Source organism: Salvelinus alpinus, chromosome 27 (assembly GCF_045679555.1).
Source record: "Salvelinus alpinus chromosome 27, SLU_Salpinus.1, whole genome shotgun sequence".
Taxonomy (NCBI): domain Eukaryota; kingdom Metazoa; phylum Chordata; class Actinopteri; order Salmoniformes; family Salmonidae; genus Salvelinus; species Salvelinus alpinus.
This window is the reverse complement of record NC_092112.1, coordinates 37,428,812-37,448,977: the sequence shown is the minus strand read 5'-3', so window position 1 is coordinate 37,448,977 and position 20,166 is coordinate 37,428,812. Positions and strand designations below refer to the sequence as shown.

General features: G+C 41.7%; 1 protein-coding gene across 3 annotated transcripts in view; it reads left to right on the top strand.

Moving 5' to 3' along the window:
- The window catches only part of LOC139556506 (alpha-(1,6)-fucosyltransferase-like), a 159,591-nt gene that overhangs the window by 103,044 nt on the left and 36,381 nt on the right, over positions 1–20,166 (top strand). For all 3 annotated transcript variants that reach the window (XM_071370550.1, XM_071370551.1, XM_071370552.1), the window contains 2 exons: positions 5,662–5,783; positions 8,234–8,396. In XM_071370550.1, the coding sequence (XP_071226651.1) occupies positions 5,662–5,783; positions 8,234–8,396 (285 nt within the window). The remainder of the gene's footprint in view (positions 1–5,661; positions 5,784–8,233; positions 8,397–20,166) is intronic.

Sequence of the window (20,166 nt, the reverse complement as noted above, 5' to 3'; positions counted from 1 at the left end):
TGAGAGTGATCTAGTCTAATCGATAACTAATCATAAACTTGACTAAAAAATACAGGGTTGACAGGAATCGAAAGACAAATTAGTTCTTAGTGCAATCGCTGAATTACATTTCTAAAATGATCCTTACTGTGCAATACCGGGTCCGCCAAAGCGAAGCTACACAAAACAAAATGGCGATATATGCGTTTAACATTTTTCAACAGAACAGCGATTTATCATCATAAATAGTTCTTACTATGAGCTGTTCTTCCATCAGAATCTTGGGCAATGTATCCTTTCTCCGGTCTAATCGTCTTTTGGTCGAAAGATGTCCTCTTGTCCCGTCGAAATGGCCACTAACGTTCGGTATGTACAGGAAAAGTGCCCAGCTCATGGAAGGACGTCACAAATAAATGCCTCAAAATCGCACTAAACGGATATAAATTGCTATAAAACGGTTTAAATTAACTACCTTATGATGTTTTTAACACCTATAACGAGTAAAAACATGACCGGCGATATATTACTGGCTAAACCAAGGCTTGGAAAGAGGCCAGTCCGACGTCCATCGTGCGTCGAGCGCAGGGTCCAAAAGAAAGCTCCTTCCGGTCTTTGGTGTTTTATACAGGCCCTGATTGCGCAATCGACTCCATTCAAATTGTCACCACTTACTGACATCTAGAGGAAGGCGTAGGCAGTGTTTGTATCCTCATAGCATTCACAGGGACATTAAAACTGACCTGGGACCAGAGGCCAAGATTTCTGAAATCTCACACCCTGTCAGGAAAAGTGCTGTAGAATGAGTTCTGTTCCACTCAGAGACATAATTCAAACGGTTATAGAAACTAGAGAGTGTTTTCTATCCAATAATAACAATAATATGCATATTGTACGAGCAAGAATTGAGTACTAGGCAGTTTAATTTGGCAATGTCAAAAAAAAAAAGTGCTAACAGCTCCCCCTATTGACAAAAGGTTTTAAGAAGGAAAAAAATTCCACAAATAACAAGGCACACCTGTTAATTGAAATGTATTGCAGGTGACCTCATGAAGCTGGTTGAGAGAACGCCAAGAGTGTGAAAATCTGTCATCAAGGCAAAGGGTGGCTACTTTGAAGAGTCTCAAATATAAAATATATTTTGATTTGTTTAACACTTTTTTGGTTACTACATGATTCCATATGTGTTATTTCATAGTGTTGATGTCTTCACTATTATTATACAATGTAGAAAATAGTAAAAAATTAAGAAAAACCCTTGAATGAGTCAGTGTCCAAACTTTTGACTGGTACTCTATATTATGTCCCCGCCACTTCTTAAACCAAAGTTACGCCCCTGATCTAATCGAACATCAACAGTTTTCTATCCCATGAAGGGGAAAACTTCCTGTAAGTAGACCATTTCCTCTTCTGTCTTGTCATGTAGTTGCCATGTCAGTGTGTTTAAGCCCCATCGATATATTAACTTTGATAAATCCCCCCCAAAACAATGGTCCCATGTCTACGATTTCCAACTCTACCACCATCCTTTTGAGACATCGTTTCATACTTAGTCAATTCCAGGAGAAGAAGTTTGCACTGGTAATCACATGAATTCTTTCTTGTTACATTTTGAAAGCAATCGGTGAAGTGGCAATTAGCTGACAAATAGATGATCCACTTCTCAAACACAGCCAACTGAGAGCAAAGAGATGTGTTTTCTCAGGTGGGGTTGGCTTGAGCCTTGCTAGTGTGTGTGTGTGTCTGCGTGTCTATGTGAGTCCCCCATTGTGTGTCTATAACCTCATTGTGTGTGTGTATCTTTGTGTCTCTCTGTATGTAAGATCTTATCTCATGACTTGAGTGCTGCCTGTGTGCCATTGACTGTATTCCTTGTGTGGTGACTCTGGTGAGAGGACTAATTTACTGGGTAATGTCATTAGCCCGGTATGGTTCCACTGAGCAGACACTGCCTGCTACCGCTGCCACTGCCTCCAGACTGAACTCCTGTTGACCTGGTCGTCTCAGGGAAGGCAGGGGCTCTGACACCAACACTAGCCCATTGTGAGAGCTGTCTGTGGGCACAACAACTGTGTAAGCCTGGCCTGATTGGGAGAGATGAGCTGGAGAGAGCTGGTGTCTGGCCGTGTGGGCGTGGATTAGCTCCTACTTCACTTCTAGTGAATTTGAGGTTTGGAGTAATAGGGTATCAAGCACCAGCTGGGATTTTGACTCCAATACACAGCCTTTAACACTCTCTCTCTCACTCTCACTCCCACTCCCACTCCCACTCCCACTCCCACACTCACACTCACACACATATATATATATATATATATATATATATATATATATATATGGCCTCCTCCCACGGCCCCACACAACACTCTCCTTTTCCATTAATGTTCCCCCTTGATGTAAATTGTATTTATATAGCCCCACTTTAATCTGTGTGATTCTAGCAGTGCTTTACATTCCTATCCATATGTATGTCTCTGCCCAGGTCAGCTCTAAGGTCACCTTTGAAGTCTCGAACAGAGAAGGTAAATGGAATATTTCCTACAGAAATATGTATGCAGTACCAGTATTCCTCGCATACATTATTCGCCCCCCGTTTAAACTGCTGTATCCAGCTCTGATCTTAATGTGACTCCTAACTCCATGGTTACCAGGCGGAGGCGAGCCAATGAGGAGGCAGCGGGCAGCGTTTCCGAGGGAACGGGGGCTGTGCGTGCGGAATCTCACCTGCTTTCCGCCTCAGTGGCCGTTGCCGCGGGGCTCCCCGCTCCCTCATTCTCAGCCTGTCCTTCTTTCACTCAGACTGAACAGTGTTCTTCATTCCTCTCTCTCCCCTCCCAGTTGGAATTTTCCCGTCCGCTATCTCTCTCCCGTTTCGTTAAACGAAGGCCTAGATTCAATCAGAACGCGGAAGATCCGGGTTATAGCGTAATTTACATTTAATTAGTAATTTCCGATTGAGTGGACAATAGTGTTCACCGTGAATGGTGGTCTCGGCGATTTTAAGGAACATTGCCTTTAAAACATGCATAGAAGACAATGCACGATTTGATTGTGCCGTTTTACATATTTTACCCTCCAAGTTACCCTGCCGAGCCTCAGCTCTGTTTGTCCTTAGAGACAAAAGTATAGCACATATTCATGTCAGGGATCCTTTGAGCACTTTTTGTTAGCTTCATGTGTATTCTGTCAGTGGTAGGTCGTCTTTGGTGTTGTTGCTATGTTTGCATTCATGTTGTGTCTTTGTCTCTGTGTTTACATGTTTACGTCTGTTGTCTGTGGCTGCAGGTGTCTACTATTTGACGTCTCTCTGTTAGCATCTGAGCTAGCAGTAGACACATGTGATGCTTGTTAGCCTTTGTTAGCATCACATAGAGTGAGTGCTGTAAGGATTTGTGTCTCTAGTCGGAGGTGCTACACTGTGGAACTACAAACTTGTTTGCCTTTTCATTCCAGGATCCTCATGGGGTATTTTCGGTAATGTAGAGCATTCAGAATGTTGCAGATAGAAATGTAACATATAGAGCTGTAATCAGAGGCTCTCTTTAAATGAAATGATGATATATTCTACAGGACAGAGAATAATGTTATATCATAGTCTACATGAATTTCTATCTGAACATTCTGCAAGTTGCATCGTCCTGAACAAGCCCCCAGCCCTTGTTCCTACGTGATCGTGTGAGCTGGGCAGTAAGGCGGTGGCCTTTGGGAGTTCCTCTCGTTGTCTTCTTACAGTGTGGTCAAGCGTTCATAATGTTACACACAGAAGTGTAATGAATACGCTTCTTCTAACTGAACGTTCTGTAACGTTGCACACTTCTGAGCTGACCCCGGACCTTGAAGGGGGAAAACACACGTAATGGGTCTTCCTTCTTAAGAGCTTTGTCAGACTCAGGCAAGTGAAACAGCCTTTTCTTAAGTTTCTGCGACTCAGGGAGAGTTGGAAGATCATTTCACAGTAATATGAACTAAAATCACAGGGGATTTTTGAAAGGTTAACCTTGTCCCTTATCCACTGCTGCCCAAATGTGAACTTCAAGTGGTTATTCATCAGTCCTTTTTTCGTTTTTGGTTTCTTTACTCCCCCACTGCTGTTAGCTTAGTTCCCTGATGTGTGTGTGCATGTTTTATAATGACGATATAAGGTTATAGACCCATGTTACTATAAAAGTCTCCTCCTTCTGCCTGACAGCTTCTGATGTTCCCCACTCAGGGAGCAAATGGAGTTTGCATGCCTTGATGACTCATTAGCAAAGCCTCTGTCTCGGTTCACGAATGACTGGATGTGTCTGGACGCACTTGGAGCTGTTTCTATTAATATTTTCATATAGGTATTAATGTATTAGATAGCGTTACGGCATTTTAATTTGCCATCATGATTGAAGATGAAGTGTCTGTGTGTGTGTGTGCGTGTGTGTGTTTGTGTTTGTGTGCATGCGCGCACATTCGTGGCTATGTGTAATCTGTGTGTTATGAAAAAGAGGACAACCTTTTCATGAAGTAATTGAGATGCTCAGGAAATGGTATCAAATGAAATCAAGTGAGATATTTCCAGTCACTATAGCACACTGTATACAGCATTGTAGCATTGAACTGTGGTACACCTTTAAAATTCTACGGCTCGCCTAAAATATCCCTATTCATTTATTTAATGGTAATGACCTCCATCTCATCTGTTCCATGTTTTACGGATTACATTTTATTTGAACTATTAGTTCCTTATTATAGTTCCTTACTCATGATGATGAATTTGTGTGTACCCCTTTAAGAAAGTAAAATAATTGTTTAATGGTTTGGGCGACAGACACGTGGTTATCTGCGTTGAAACTGTAAAGATCCAACCATAGACACAAATCCACGCTCCGTTTGTTTCTATGTCTTAGGATGTGGTACAGCTAATTCTAATCAGACATGCCTATGCTAATGGTTCTCACAGGTGAAGTAAAATTAAATAAATGACATTGCTCATGATGTGCGCCCCTCCGATAATACAATTGTGACAACAGCCTGAGTTTACTGGTCTTGAAACAACGATACAGATGTAACCATGTGCCATTTCATTTATTATCCGAGCGTCACTGGTGCTCCCAAGTCAGAATTCCCTGTGCGTTCAACAGGTCACGTTTAGAAGTGAGTGTTCCAAAAAATGTACACGATTAGGAAAAGTTTTACGGCACACCGGTTGAAAACCACTGCATTATACTTTACAAATACTCATTAGAAGCGAGCAATGTAGGCTACATTTTAAATGGGCTGAAAGGCGGCCTGAACGTAATTTAAATTGTAATTAGCAATTAAGCTTTGCGAGATTTTCAGCTGCAAATTTGCTAAGCTCACTGAAATACTGTGCTATTGAACACTCTTTGATGCATGCTCACATTTAATCAAGACAGCCACAAAGAGCTACACACACACACACACACACACACACACACACACACACACACACACACACACACACACACACACACACACACACACACACACACACACACACACACACACACACACACACACACACACACACACACACACACACACACACACACACACACACACACACACACACTGTGCAAGAGCTGTAACTTATATACTAACCCAGCTGAGAAAGATGATGAAAAACAAACACACGCACATCCACACACTCCCATACCCATTGCTCGCTCTCACCCTCATCTCTTGTTGTAGGATACCTGAGGGCAAAGTAGAAGAGGGAGGGGCCCTGGCTGTGGGGAGACTACGCTCCCTGGAGGACCAGCTGACCAGAGCCAAGCAGAAGATCCACAGCTTCCAGAGACTGACCGGAGATGGTGAGCAGAACAGCAGGACCTGGGGAGGACATGTCGGGGGAGAGAAGAGGAAAGCTGTGGGAGAGTCCCAGATAGCACAGGGTGACCAGGTGGAACTGTACCTATAGGATCAGTTGGAATGAAGTCAGATAGGTCAGGCTAATCCAATGCTATGCTAGCAGCTAAACTCAGCTGACAGGAAAAATGTGTGTGTGTGTGTGTGTGTGTGGTGTGTAAGCTTTTTTAAAGCTTGCATCTGTGTGTGTCTAAAAAGTAAGCGTCAGGAGGGTAGGGTAGTTGCTAGGTGAGTGGGTAAACGTGGGAATGGAATAGAATTAGTGTGAGAGAGAGAGAGCAACACAACAATTTTGAAGCAAAAGAAGAAAATCCAATATCTGGGCGAAAAAACCCTTTGTGCCATATTAGCTGCAAAATATGTAGCTTCCTGCCCCACCCGTAGGGACAGCCAGTGGAACGACCAACCAGAGCAATAACATTTCTACCATTTTCTTTCTCACTATTTCATTATTGTCCTCATTCATTTCTTACTGTAGTGTCCTGTTAAATGTTATTACTCACTGAGTATTATTATTTTTCCTATTATGATCTGTCTGCGTCATCATTGATTCTATATGTGTCCATATGTTTGCTTTGGCAATGTATGTGGAAACACTTTTCAATTACTATACAAAATTATTGCAACCAATAGAATGTTATATACAGTATATGGGGGATACAATCTTCCCAGCTCTGCAGATTTTGCTGTGAGGAGGCAGAGTCATTAGATCATTTATTTTTGTTATTGTCTGTATGTAGCTCGTTTTTGGTCACAGGTCCAGGAATGGCTGAAGAATTGCAACAGTTGCCTAGAACTAACGCTACAGATAGCAATACTGGGTGATCTGAAAAGCCATAGTCAATCAATCAATAATATAATTATTATTTTAGCAAAAATGTTTATTTTTAATTTACAATCTGTAGAAGCTATGAGAATAGAAAGGTTCAGTACTTTTGTGAAGCATCACAGCACAGTTGAAAAAGATATGGCAAATAGAAATCCAAAATGGATGGTGTTAAGAGATAGATGGGAGGGGTTGAATGGAGCTGAAGGGTGGGACTAATAACAAGATAACCAATGTAAAACATACGGGGTCTGTAAAATGTATATAGGTTCAGAACTTTTGTGAAATAGCACAGTTACAAATAGAAATCAAACTGGAAGGACATCAGAAATAGAGGAAGGACTAAAAACAAAGAAAATATACCTATTGTAAAATAGATTGTGTCTGTAAAATGTGTATAAGATGTATATACTGAAGGTAGAAGCCTAAGTGTTATTGTTTATTAGTTTACTCCAATTGGGGGAAGGGTGGTAGGGTTTGGGGGGAATAATGAAGGTATATTCAAAACAAGTATGTCTATCTATATAGGTATGTGAATGTATATATATATATTTACCCAAAAATTATATGGGGGATTGGAAATGATGCAGACAATTATATTGATGGAAGCAACAAACTTTCCGCAATATTAGGCTGACCCCCCCCCCCTTAAATTTAATAGAGAGAGAAAGAGACTGGAGGACAGGGCTCTTGTTTTCTGCAGAGAGAGAGAGAGAGAGAGAGAGAGAGAGAGAGAGAGAGAAAGAGAGAGAGAGAGAGAGAGAGAGAGAGAGAGAGAGAGAGAGAGAGAGAAAGAGAGAGAGAGAGAGAGAGAGAGAGAGAGAGAGAGAGAGAGAGAGAGAGAGAGAGAGAGAGAGAGAGAGAGAGAGAGAGAGAGAGTATTGTGAGTGAGAGAGAGAGAGTATTGTGAGTGAGAGAGAGAGAGAGAGAGAGTATTGTGAGTGAGAGAGAGAGAGAGAGAGAGAGTATTGTGAGTGAGAGAGAGAGAGAGAGTATTGTGAGTGAGAGAGAGAGAGAGAGAGAGAGTATTGTGAGTGAGAGAGAGAGAGAGTATTGTGAGTGAGAGAGAGAGAGAGTATTGTGAGTGAGAGAGAGAGTATTGTGAGTGAGAGAGAGAGAGAGAGTATTGTGAGTGAGAGAGAGAGAGAGAGAGAGAGAGAGAGAGTATTGTGAGTGAGAGAGAGAGAGAGAGAGAGAGAGAGTATTGTGAGTGAGAGAGAGAGAGAGAGAGAGAGAGAGAGTATTGTGAGTGAGAGAGAGAGAGAGAGAGAGAGAGTGTATTGTGAGTGAGAGAGAGAGAGAGTGTATTGTGAGTGAGAGAGAGAGAGAGAGAGAGTTCCATCCTGTACGGACAAAACAGATGCGCTAAAACTGCTCTGATCAAAGAAACCCTTTGGGAGGGAGGTTGAGAGGCAGGGATTGAGAAAGCAGACGATCCAGTATGTTCCTGAAGCTACCATGTGTTCAATGACAATTCCACCTGTGCTTTATGCTCATAATAGTTGTTCTATCCCCCCTCGCTCCCTCCCTCCTTCCCCTCTTCCCACCACCATCCCCACCACCCCTCAGGTCCAGGCCCCACCCAGGAGGAGCTGAGGCGGAGGGTAGAGAACGGTGTGAGGGAGCTCTGGTACTTTGTCCGCAGCGAGGTGAAGAGCCTGGGCCATGTGGAGGCCGGGGAGAGGCCCAGACAGGCTGACACCCTGCTACAAGACCTGGGACACCAGCAGAGGTCAGAGACATACACAGACAGATACACACACACACACATGCAGTACATAAACATAAACATGCACGCATGCACACACACTGCAATAACATTTGATTTGATTTCACCTCTTAAAAGCCTTCCACAGGCTGGCCTCCCCTCCCGCCACACACACAGAAACAACAGAAACACGCACACACACTTTTCCTTTCCACTCCTCTCTTCCAGCGGCTCTCTCTTCTTTTGTGTTGGCATTGAGCTCACCGAGAGCAGGGAGCGGTTGAGACATAAGACACACGTTCACGTAGTTGATGGGCCCTGTAAGACTGCAGTGCCCCCCAGCCCTCTCTCCCCTCCTCCCCCCTCCTTTTCTCTGCCTCCTTGTTGATTTATTGGGTACTTGTAAATGGGGCAATAATTGCCCACCAATTGGAGCGGGTAATCAGTACTCAGGGCTGCTCAGCTCAGCCGCCTGTCAACCCCTGTCTCCAGCCTGCAGCTTCAAAAGTCTGCATCTGCAGCAAGCGCCGGGCAGAGGAAGCCCCCACACAGAAAAGGAGACGGAGCACGCATACAGAAAGACACACACACATACACACACACACAGACACACGCACGTATACAACCAACAAAAGAATCCCCCCTCTCGTCTCCCAAAGCCTATTCTCCCACACTGTAAAAAAAAATCTTTCAACTGAATATTATTAAGTAATTGTTTTGTTTTGTTTACTCAACTCTTCGGTCAAAGTGTTACTTGAATTTAAAATGTTTAGTTGGCCCAAGTATAGCTCCAACATGAGAAAACTTCAAATGTGTTTTCTCAAATTGTCTCATATGTTCATTCAACTAGAAATTATTATTTGGGCATCATAACAAAAAAATGGTTAGGAACGAGTTACACAGGAAAAGGCGAAGCGATTTATACATAGTGCACCTTTAACCTGTTCTTTAAAGGTTCCCAGAATGTTGTGAGAACATTGTGGGGACGTCACATTGTGGGGACAAAGATATGTTCCCAAAACAGTTGTGCGGATGATTCTACAATATTTATTTTAGGGTGCAAAAAATATTCCCCTGATGTTGCACGAACGTTCCTAGAACACATTTTGTCTGTTCTTTAAAGGTTCCCAGAATGTTTCATTAGGTTGTGGGAACAGTCTGGTGGGAACATTGTTGGGACATCACAAAAGATATGTTCCCAAAACACCAAAACTCTCCAGTTGTGCGAATGATTCTTTATTTTATGATGCAAAAAACATTCACCTAAAATAATGTGGATAATTCGGAGTAATCCCAATATCATATACATTGAGTATACAAAACATTAAGAACACCTGCTCTTTCCATGACATAGACTGATCAGGTGAATCCAGGTGTTAGCTTTGATCCCTTATTGATGTCACTTGCTAAATCCACTTCAATCAGTGTAGATGAAGGGGAGGAGACCGGCTAAAGAAGGATTTTTAAGCCTTGAGACAATTGAGACATGGATTGTGTATGTGTGCCATTCAGAGGGTGAATAGGAAAGAAAAAATATTTAAGTACCTTTGAATGGGGCATAGTAATAGGTGCTAGAAGCACCGGTTTGTGCCATGAACTGTAAAGCTGCTAGTTTTTTCCCCGCTTAACATTTTCCTGTGTGTATCAAAATGGTCCACCACTCAAAGGGCATCCAACCAACTTTACACAACTATGGGAAGCATTGGAGTCAACATGGGCCAGCATCCCTGTGGAACGATTTCAACACCTTGTAAAGTCAATGCCCTGGCGAATTGAGGCTGTTCTGATGACAAGGGGGGGGGGGGGGGGGGGTTCCTAATGTTTGGTATACTGAGTCTGTCTAAAAGAGACTTTTGGATTCAGAATTTGTCAGGATATGGTGCTTATCTACAAAACTCAAAATATGCATTGGAAATGTTCTGTATCCTGTAGAATATATATTTTAAAAAATGTGTCATGTAAATATATTCCCGATATGGACCCTTTTCACCTGACCCATTCACCTGATGTTACAAGAATGTCCCAGAAAACATTTTGTTGGAGCATCACATTGTGGGGAAAAAAAGATCTTCTCAAAACACAAAAACTGTCCAGTTGTGTGGATGATTCTACAATGTTTATTTTATGATGCAAAAACTTTCACTTGTTTTGGCAAGAATGCTCCTGGAACACATTTAATATGTTCTTTAAAGGTTGTGGGAATGGTCTGGTGGGAACATTGTGGGCAAATCCAAACGATACATTCACTTGGGGCCGGTTGCTCCAGTTGGGATTTAAAAAGTTGGTCTTAAAGTCGGGCGTATCTACATACGACTTTGGGATCAGAATTTACACGTTGCACCGTTAAAAAAAAAGACTAGTCATAGCTAAATTCGGCGTAAGCGGCGTGTGTTCATGAGAGTTGATGCTTCATAATGATGGTTGCTAGGCAGCACCTGTTACTAGGCTGTTTCCCTCCTCGTGGCAGTTCTAAAATTTGCGAGGCATGTCACTTCACTTCGCAAAGCCCACCACTACGCATGCACGTTTTCTTAACCACAACTGGATGGGTAAATCAATAATTATGGGAATGAATATCACTGCATGATGAAAATATTGGAATAAAGTAGGCTAATGCCATTGAAGGCATGTATCATATTGTTGCTTACTGAAACTCCCAAAGTCATCCAACCATTTGAAATACTTTAAAGCAATAGCTTTAAAGTATTATCAACTATAATGTTGGCACCATTATGATTGCGACAGCGTTAACGCGCTGTTTTGAGACAAGTGTTGGAAATCGTCTTGATAAATCAATCAATGTCAGAGTCTCAGTTTGAATATTTGGTTACAATTAGGCTGGCAAAATGTTAGCCGAATTGAGGTGAGTGTACCTGACGATAATCTTTAGTCTAGTTTTCTTGTCTAACTGTGTAATCCGAAAATCTTGCTAGCATGTTATGTAATGTAGCCTACGCTAGCCTAGTATAGCAGGTGGATAATTTAGCTTTTGACTCACGTAGTAGCCTATAGGGGCTATATCCCAACGAAAAGCCCTTGACATGTCTGATAATCAATCAATGTGACTTTGTTTCACTGAATCTCTGTCTGTATATTTGGTTATTTGATCTCTGGCTATGCAAATAAGTGGAGGTGGCAACTCGTCTATTAGTTTGCTAATATCTGATCAGACACATTTAGCATTCTATAGCATATACATTTCAATCACAGAAACAAACAAACAAACATAGATAAAAATCGATCACATGTACCACCGCATCAAATCCTAATGACAATCACATTCCTCAGTAATATGTGAGTCAACCAACTAAACTCCTCCAAGGGAACAAGATCATGGTGCTTCAAGCTGGTCTGGAGAGAATTCCAAGACCACGGAGCTGAGTAGCTAAAACGCTTTTTGCCGTGATCCGTTCTGATTTTAGGAACCGTTATAAGTAAGTAGGAGTGAGACCATAACTGATATATATTTTCTGACCTTATCAAAGAATAACAGAGATAAAGTGGCAGTTTTCCCAAAATGGCCTTAGGCTTCAACATTGGTGTACTATGATCTATGTACTGTAGAGTCAACGAAGACCAGCCAACAGCACTATAGAGATCACAGTGGTGTGTCAAAAGCTTTTGGTTGGTAATAAACCTAAGAGCTGCGTGAAACACATAATCAAGTGCCTTCAGGGTAGTGCTTGAGGTCTGCATATAAATGACATCACTGTAGTCCAAGACAGAGAGGAATGTACACCGTAGCAGCTCTTTCTGGCCTCCAAAGAAAAAAGAGCCTCATACCAGTAATAAAACCTGTTCTCAACCTGATCTTCTTTACCAGGTTCTCAAGATGAGTAGTGAAGCTTTGCTTCTCATCCACCCAAACGCCCAGATATTTGTACTTCTTGACTTGCTATATGGAATTCCCTTCCAAGGTAGTAATGACATGGTTTTCAGAGTGTTTAGTATTGGAAATTAACATGTATTTTGTTTTAGAGGAATTCAGAACAAGCTTCAAGTTGTACAGATTATTTTGGGATGTTAAAAGCAGTTTAGGATTTTTCAAAAGCCAAAATCAAACTGCTGCAACTTGAATAGAGGCAGTGTCGTTCGCGTTAAACATTTACATCCACTGTCTCAACATGTCTCCCAATGTTGTTGATCTAGATAATAAACAACAGGGGACCTAAAATGGATCCTTGAGGCACACCTGAGTGCAGCTCTATGATGTCGGACTTACAACCATCTGCCTTAACACACTGGGTTCTATTTGACAGGTATTTCACAAACCACTCTAGAGCATGACCAGTGAACCCACTTCAGTCTCTGCACCAATACAGTATGGTCCACAGTGTCCCATTCCTTTGACAAATCTATGAACAAATCTGATACACAATGCAACTTCTTATCCAGAGCACAGTAAATATCATCCAAAACCTTTCAATATTACTATAACAGTGCTGTGGCTTGTCCTGAAACCTGATTGCAAACCACACAAAATATTGTTTTCCTGAAAGCAGGCCTTAAGCTGCTTATTGACTAGGAACTCCAATACTTTTGCCAAAACAGACAATTTAGATATGGGCTTATAGTTATTCAGTAGACTGGGGTCACCTCATTTCAAAATAAGTAGGTAAAATGCTGATTCCCACAACTTGGGGATTTCATGACATTTTATAGTGAGGTTAAATGTGCATGTTTAAGGGGGAGCAATTATGTCTGCGGTTTATTGTAATAGGCGGGGGTCTAGACCATCGGGGCCAGGGGATTTGTTTGACATCAATTGCTTTCACCGCTCTACGCACCTCTGAGACAGAGAAGGAGAACCTGGAGAAGGAGTGGACGGGGGTATCAGGTCATTTCGCAGGGGACTCATTTTGACCTTTAACCCTATCAAATAATCCACCTGCATCAAGAAAATGCTGATTAAAACACTAGAGATGTTCTCAGTCACCACCTACCAGCAGTTGTTTAGAAAGCTGTGCATCTATTTTGAAGGATTATTCCGATTATCAGCAGTAGATTTGAGGTAGTTGTCTGCTTTCAGCTTTCGGGGTCAAAGCCACACCCTGATTCCAAACGCGTTTAAAAGCCATCCAATCTTCAGCCAGATCAGACCTTCTTGCTTTAGCCCACACAGCATTCAATTCCCTTATGATTTCAGCTAGTTCATCTGAGAACCAGGGTTGTCTCTGCCCTTAATTCGGTATTGTTTGAAAGGGGCATGCTTGTTGCATACATCCTGGAATGCTTTGTAGAAGTACGAATAGGTTAATTCAACACTAGGGATGAATTCAACTCAAAATGTAAAAAACTCTGAATATCAAGCTGCTTCCAGTTCGTTTCGTGATGATACGTGGAGGTAATTGTAGCAAAATAATGGCAAGTCTATGGGGAAAGCACTTAAAGTTCTTCGCATTTAAGAGGCATCAGGCCCTAAAAGCATTATCCTCATTGTAAGGTTCAAGGGTAGACAATAGCAACAATAGCAACATGTTCGTTTGTGGCTGATCAATCAATGTGAGAAATAACCATAAAAAGTTTTCTAAGACTAAAATAATATGCTTATGATGTTGTACTTCTCACAAATAGGCCTAAGCTACGGTACATAAGCTACAATGAAATACCAGTAAAGACCAAGTACACTGTAAAACCGAATAAGTTAGCAGAACTCAATACATTTGTGGCAACTAATTGCTTCGTTTTTGTTGTTATTATGAAACTTAAAAGTATTGATTGGGGCGGCAGGTAGCCTAGTGGTTAGAGCGTTGGACTAGTAACCAAAATGTTGCAAGATCGAATCCCTGAGCTGACAAGGTAAAAATCTGTCATTCTGCCCCTGAACAAGTCAGTTAACCCACTGTTCCTAGGCTGTCATTGAGAATAAGAATTTGTTCTTAACTGACTTTCTTAGTTAAATAAAGGTAAAAAAATAAATAAACAGTACTCAATAATTTCTGTTAATTAATATACATTTTTGATTACAGGTAGCTTAGTTAAAGTAATTAGAATGAACTTTATTACTATGATCTACAATAACTTAAAATATATATATATCGATTTAACTCATTATGTTAAAGTAAACGTAACACACCACTTTCAAGTAGTTTTTCTACAAACATGTTTTATGAACTTAATATTTTAGTGAAATGCTTACTTCCTAGCCATTAACCTGTAATCAATTATTGTAAGTTGCAACAACTAATATGCAAATTAAAAACTAGAACTTACTTAAATCAAAAGGTAGTTGTGCATCTAATCAAAAACTTTGTGCCAACTGATTGCGTAGGTTTTCTTTAGTAGCACTGACTCAAACAAAATAATTGCAATGTGAAAAAAAAACATGTACAAATGAATGCTTTTAAACCAGGAATAATACGGACTTATTGTTGCAGTAACAATAACAATCAGAGTACATTTAAAGAGAATACAGTAAAAGGTTTACATGTTAGAGAACATAGTGCGGTTCCACAATTAAAGAGCACAGATTGGGGTCAATGTGGCAATGTCTGGGTCAGTCATTTCCAATTCAGTCGATTTGGTAAGTAAACTGATATTCTAATATTTTCCTCATTGCCTACTTCGAGGAAAATATTTGAATTTCAGTTCACTTCCTGGATTGACTGAATTTAAAATGGAATTGACCCGACCCTGACATCCACTGAGACATTGCCCCATATGTAAGCCACAAAATCAACTTGTCAGTGCTAGGCCTATTCAAGTGCTGTGTTAATAACGGTGGACAACATGCTAATTATCTCAACGCATTTGAGCAAGGAAATAATAAGTGAAGGAAAATGGCAGATCTAAGAAGCACCATGACCTACAATTATTAGCCTACATACTGCAAAGGTTCACTTTTAAAGAGAACACGTTACAGTAGCACTTCCACCATGGTTGGGGTCAATTCCTTTTCAATTCAGGAAGTAAACTAACATTTCAATATCAATTCCAATTTTTCTCATTGCCTCCTATAAAATGAAATTAGAACTGGAATTTCAGTTTACTTCCTGAATTGAAATGGAATTGACCCCAACCCTGGTAGAGGAGCTACTGTAATGATAATTCGGGGGTAAGAGAAAGTGTCTTTTGGGGTTCCTTTCGTTTAAAAAAATGCAACAATGTCAACAAATAGTTGGGATTTATAGCAGGATTTTCTGAATGAACTCGAACGTGTTGGACAGTTCTTTCGGATAACTGAGAGCATAAATCAGACCAAACATTACCCAGGAAAGCACCCGGCTGTCTGGGGAGGTCAATCACCACAACTTCACTCTCCAGGACGACAGAGATCTTGACCGGATTGTAGTGGACTGGATTTTCTGTGTTGTCACCAACGATTGTCAGCAGGGCTACCGGTGAGTCACCAACCTCTTGGTTCGTCTGATTCCAGATGAGAATGCTAGACAGATATGTTATATAGCAATATATCTACACTGACTTATGGTTGGCTAGATTGACCATACTCGTCCATCTAATCCTCTGAGATCACCTCAGGAGCTAGAGTGGGTTGATTGGGAATGGGCACAATAATACAAAATTACTGGAATGACAGGAAACCTACCTAGCATGTTTTGAAAAATACAGAGACTTACTAGCGCAGCAACACAGGAAGAGCACGGAGAACAGTTGTACACCTTGTGTGGGCGTCATGTGTTCCTGAAGGGATACATGAATGTACATTTTATGACATTGGTTTACTAATCTAACCTGGTACCAGAGAAAGATCTAAATATTTAGCCTTAAATCACTGAGGTCGGTATAATTAGGAACATGGTACAATGGAACCAATGGAATAGTCCCAAAAGGGCAAACTATCAGTTTCCTTTTAAAAATCTTATCAAGCCTAGTCCTGGACTAAAAAGCAAGCTCAATGGAGAATCTCAATGAAATTATTTTAGTCCAGGACTAGGCTTAATCTGTGTCTGGGACATCTCCCCTCAAGGTTTAATAAGTAGTTGGTATTTGCATTAGACCAAGATCTGAATTCAGTATAATGTGGAGTCCTCTGTCTTACCTGTAGATCATGACACCTCAGAATGTCAACCAAAGCGTCAGCAGTCCTTCCAGTCTTCGATGACAGCTGTCTGTACAAGGTCATTAACCAAGGGGTGTGACGGTCAATCTCAGCATAGAAGATGTTTGGCAGGTTCTGGTTTGTAATTCGCTGGAACTCTGCATACACCTACACTTGGAATAGACAGACAACAAAGGACAGTATTTAGAAGTTATCACAAGTTTTGAATACTGTATCACAATTTAATTCAGTAGAACAAATATATTAATACTGCATTGCAATTTTACCTGCGACTCCATGCTCAGAGCAGTCCAGAGATCAAGGAACTCCTTTACAATTTGAGTGTCGGTGACTATACCCTGGCGCCGCAGGGCGAATGTGGTCTGCATCTTCCTATCGAACAGGGGTAAGTTCCTTTCCGTCTTCTGAACTTCTTGGACCATTTCCTGTCTCAGCGTTTTAAGACTCCCCGAGTCCTTTCCAAGGGGGAGGTTTGGCAGGAAGTTCACTTCAGCCCACTTACCTAGGTCTCTTTATGTTTGAGTGCGGTGGTTCATTCTCTGGATTGGTTCTCCTTCTTTTTCCTGTGTTTACGGAGACCTGACATCCTGCTCTCTTCATCTTGGTTCTGTAGTTATCCATATTGAATTTGATGCTGTTCTTCCATCCATTCCACTCAGTCTCAGATTCTGCCTCTTTTAGACAGGGGTGTTTCGAAACAAGAGCTTCAACTGACTTTAGCTAGCTAACATTAGCTCTAGCCAGCTAACCTACCTGGTGCCTAGCTAAGTAGATAACATTAGCCCTGCCTGGCACTTGCCAGGTAACCAGATTACTAGCTTGACAGATATCCATTTGATGTTTGACAAAGCATACAGGCACAACACAGTTAAAAATCATTAATACATTTTTACCATTAAGAAAGTATCCACTGTCGTAGGGACCATCCATGATGTTGGAAAGATTTTGAAATGCCACATGCTTGCCTTTGAACATCGACGTACACTACCGGTCAAAAGTTTTAGAACACCTACTCATTCAAGAGTTTTTCTTTATTTTTACTATTTTCTACATTGTAGAATACTAAGGAAGACATCAAAACTATGAAATAACACATATAGAATCATGTAATAACCCAAAAAGTTTTAAACAAATCAGAATATATTTTACTTGAGTATAATATATATTTGAGATTCTTCAAATAGCCACCCTGTGGAAAAATGGCGCCGGAGGAGATGGCCGCCGTTTCACGGTCTCCTAACCAATTGTGCTATTATGTGTGTTTTTTTGCGATATTTGTAAATTATTTTGTACATAATGTTTCTGCAACCATATCTTACGGCAGAAAAGAGCTTCTGGATATCAGGACAGCGATCCCTCACCTCGGATTAGACAAAGAGTTTTTCAACAACAACAATAACAACAAGCAGGACTCACACGATATTCTCCAAACACCCCGCAGGGCAGACATCCCAATTATTCGCATAAGGAAGCGACGCAGAGGAAGTAGAGCCGGATGCCTCGTCCGGATCTGCAGAAGGCGAGTAGGAAAGCTGCCGTTAACGTCAATATTACTCGCCAACGTGCAATCATTGGACAATAAACTAGACGAGGTACGATCACGAAAATCCTACCAACGGGACATCAAAAACTGTAATATCCTATGTTTCACGGAATCGTGGCTGAATGACGACATGGATATTCAGCTAGCGGGATACACGCTGCACCGGCAAGATAGAACAGCACACTCCGGTAAGACGAGGGGGGGCAGTCTGTGCATATTTGTAAACAACAGCTGGTGCACGAAATCTAAGGAAGTCTCTAGATTTTGCTCGCCTGAAGTAGAGTATATTGTGATAAATTGCAGTCCACACTACTTGCCTAGAGAGTTCTCAGCACTTTTTGTGGCTGTTTATAAGGAAATAAGCAAACAGGAAACCACTCACCCAGTGGCGGCGCTCCTAGTGGCCGGAGACTTTAATGCAGGGAAACTTAAATCAGTTCTACCAAATCTCTATCAACATGTTAAATCTGTGTACAGTGAGTGCAAATGTAGAAGATTAGGGAGGTACGGCAATAAATAGGCCCTAGAGGCGAAATATTTACAATTAAGCATTATTACTGGATTGACAGATGTGCAGATGATGATGTGCAAGAAGAGATATTGGGGTGCGAAAGAGCAAGAGGGTAAGTAATACTATGGGGATGAGGTAGTCGGGTGTGCTATTTACAGATTGGCTGTGTACACGTACAGTGATCGGTAAGCTGCTCCGACAGCTGATGCTTAAAGTTAGAGAATGAGATGTAAGTCTCAAGCTTCAGAGATTTTTGCAATTCGTTTCAGTCATTGGCAGCAGAGAACTGGATGGAAAGGCGGCCAAAGGAGTGTTGGCTTTGGGGATGACCAGTGAAATATACCTGCTGGAGCGCGTGCTACGGGTGGGTGCTGCTATGGTGACCAGTGAGCTGAGATAAGGCGGGGCTTTACCTAAAAAATACTTATAGATGACCTGGAGCCAGTGGGTTTGGCGACGGATATGTAGTGAGGGCCAGCCAACGAGAGCATACAGGTCGCAGTGGTGGGTAGTATATTGGGCTTTGGTGATAAAAAGAATGGCACTGTGATAGACTACATCCAATTTGCTGAGTGTTGGGGGCTATTTTGTAAATGACATCGCCGAAGTCAAGGATCGGTAGGATAGTCAGTTTTACGAGGGTATGTTTGGCGGCATGAGTGAAGGAGGCTTTGTTGCTAAATAGGAAGCCGATTCCAGATTTAATTTTGGATTGGAGATGCTTAATGTGAATTTGGAAGGAGAGTTTACAGTCTAACGAGACACCTAGGTTTTTGTAGTTGTCCACATATTCTAGGTCAGAACCGTCCAGAGGAGTGATGCTAGTCAGACGGGAGGGTACGGGCAGCAATCGGTTGAAGAGCATGCACTTAGTTTTACTAGCATTTAAAAGCAGTTGGATGCCATGGAAGGAGTGTTGTATGGCGTTGAAGCTCGTTTGGAGGTTTGTTAGCACAGTGTCCAAGAAGGGCCAGATGTATACAGAATGGTGTCGTCTGCGTAGAGGTTGATCAGAGAATCACCAGCAGCAAGAGCGACATCATTGATATATATAGAGAAAAGAGTCGGCCCAAGAATTGAACCCTGTGACACCCCCATAGAGACTGCCAGAGGTCCCGGACAACAGGCCCTCCGATTTGACACACTGAACTCTGAGAAGTAGTCGGTGAACCTAGGCGAGGCATTCATTTGAGAAGCCAAGGCTATTGAGTCTGCCGATAAGAATGCGATGATTGACAGAGTCGAAAGCCTTGGCCAGGTCGATGAATACGGCTGCACAGTACTATATTTTATTGATGGCGGTTATGATAACGTTTAGGACCTTGAGCGTGGCTGAGGTGCACCCGTGACCAGCTCGGAAACCAGATTTCATAGTGGAGAAGGTACGGTGGGATTCGAAATGGTTGGTGATCTGTTAATTAACTTGGCCTTCGATGATTTTAGAAAGGCAGGGCAGGATGGATATAGGTCTATAACAGTTTGGATATAGAGTGTCTCCTCCTTTGAAGAGGGGGATGACCACGGCAGCTTTTCAATCTTTGGGCATCTCAGACGATACGAAAGAGAGGTTGAACAGGCTATTATTGTCAGGACCCGGTGCGAGAAACTGTCACTAATAATCGTCAGAACCCAGAAGATGAGGCAGACACAGCAGTACTAGAGATGGTGGTTTAATTAAAGAACAAAATCTTCAGGCAAAGAAACTAAATCCACAATGTCC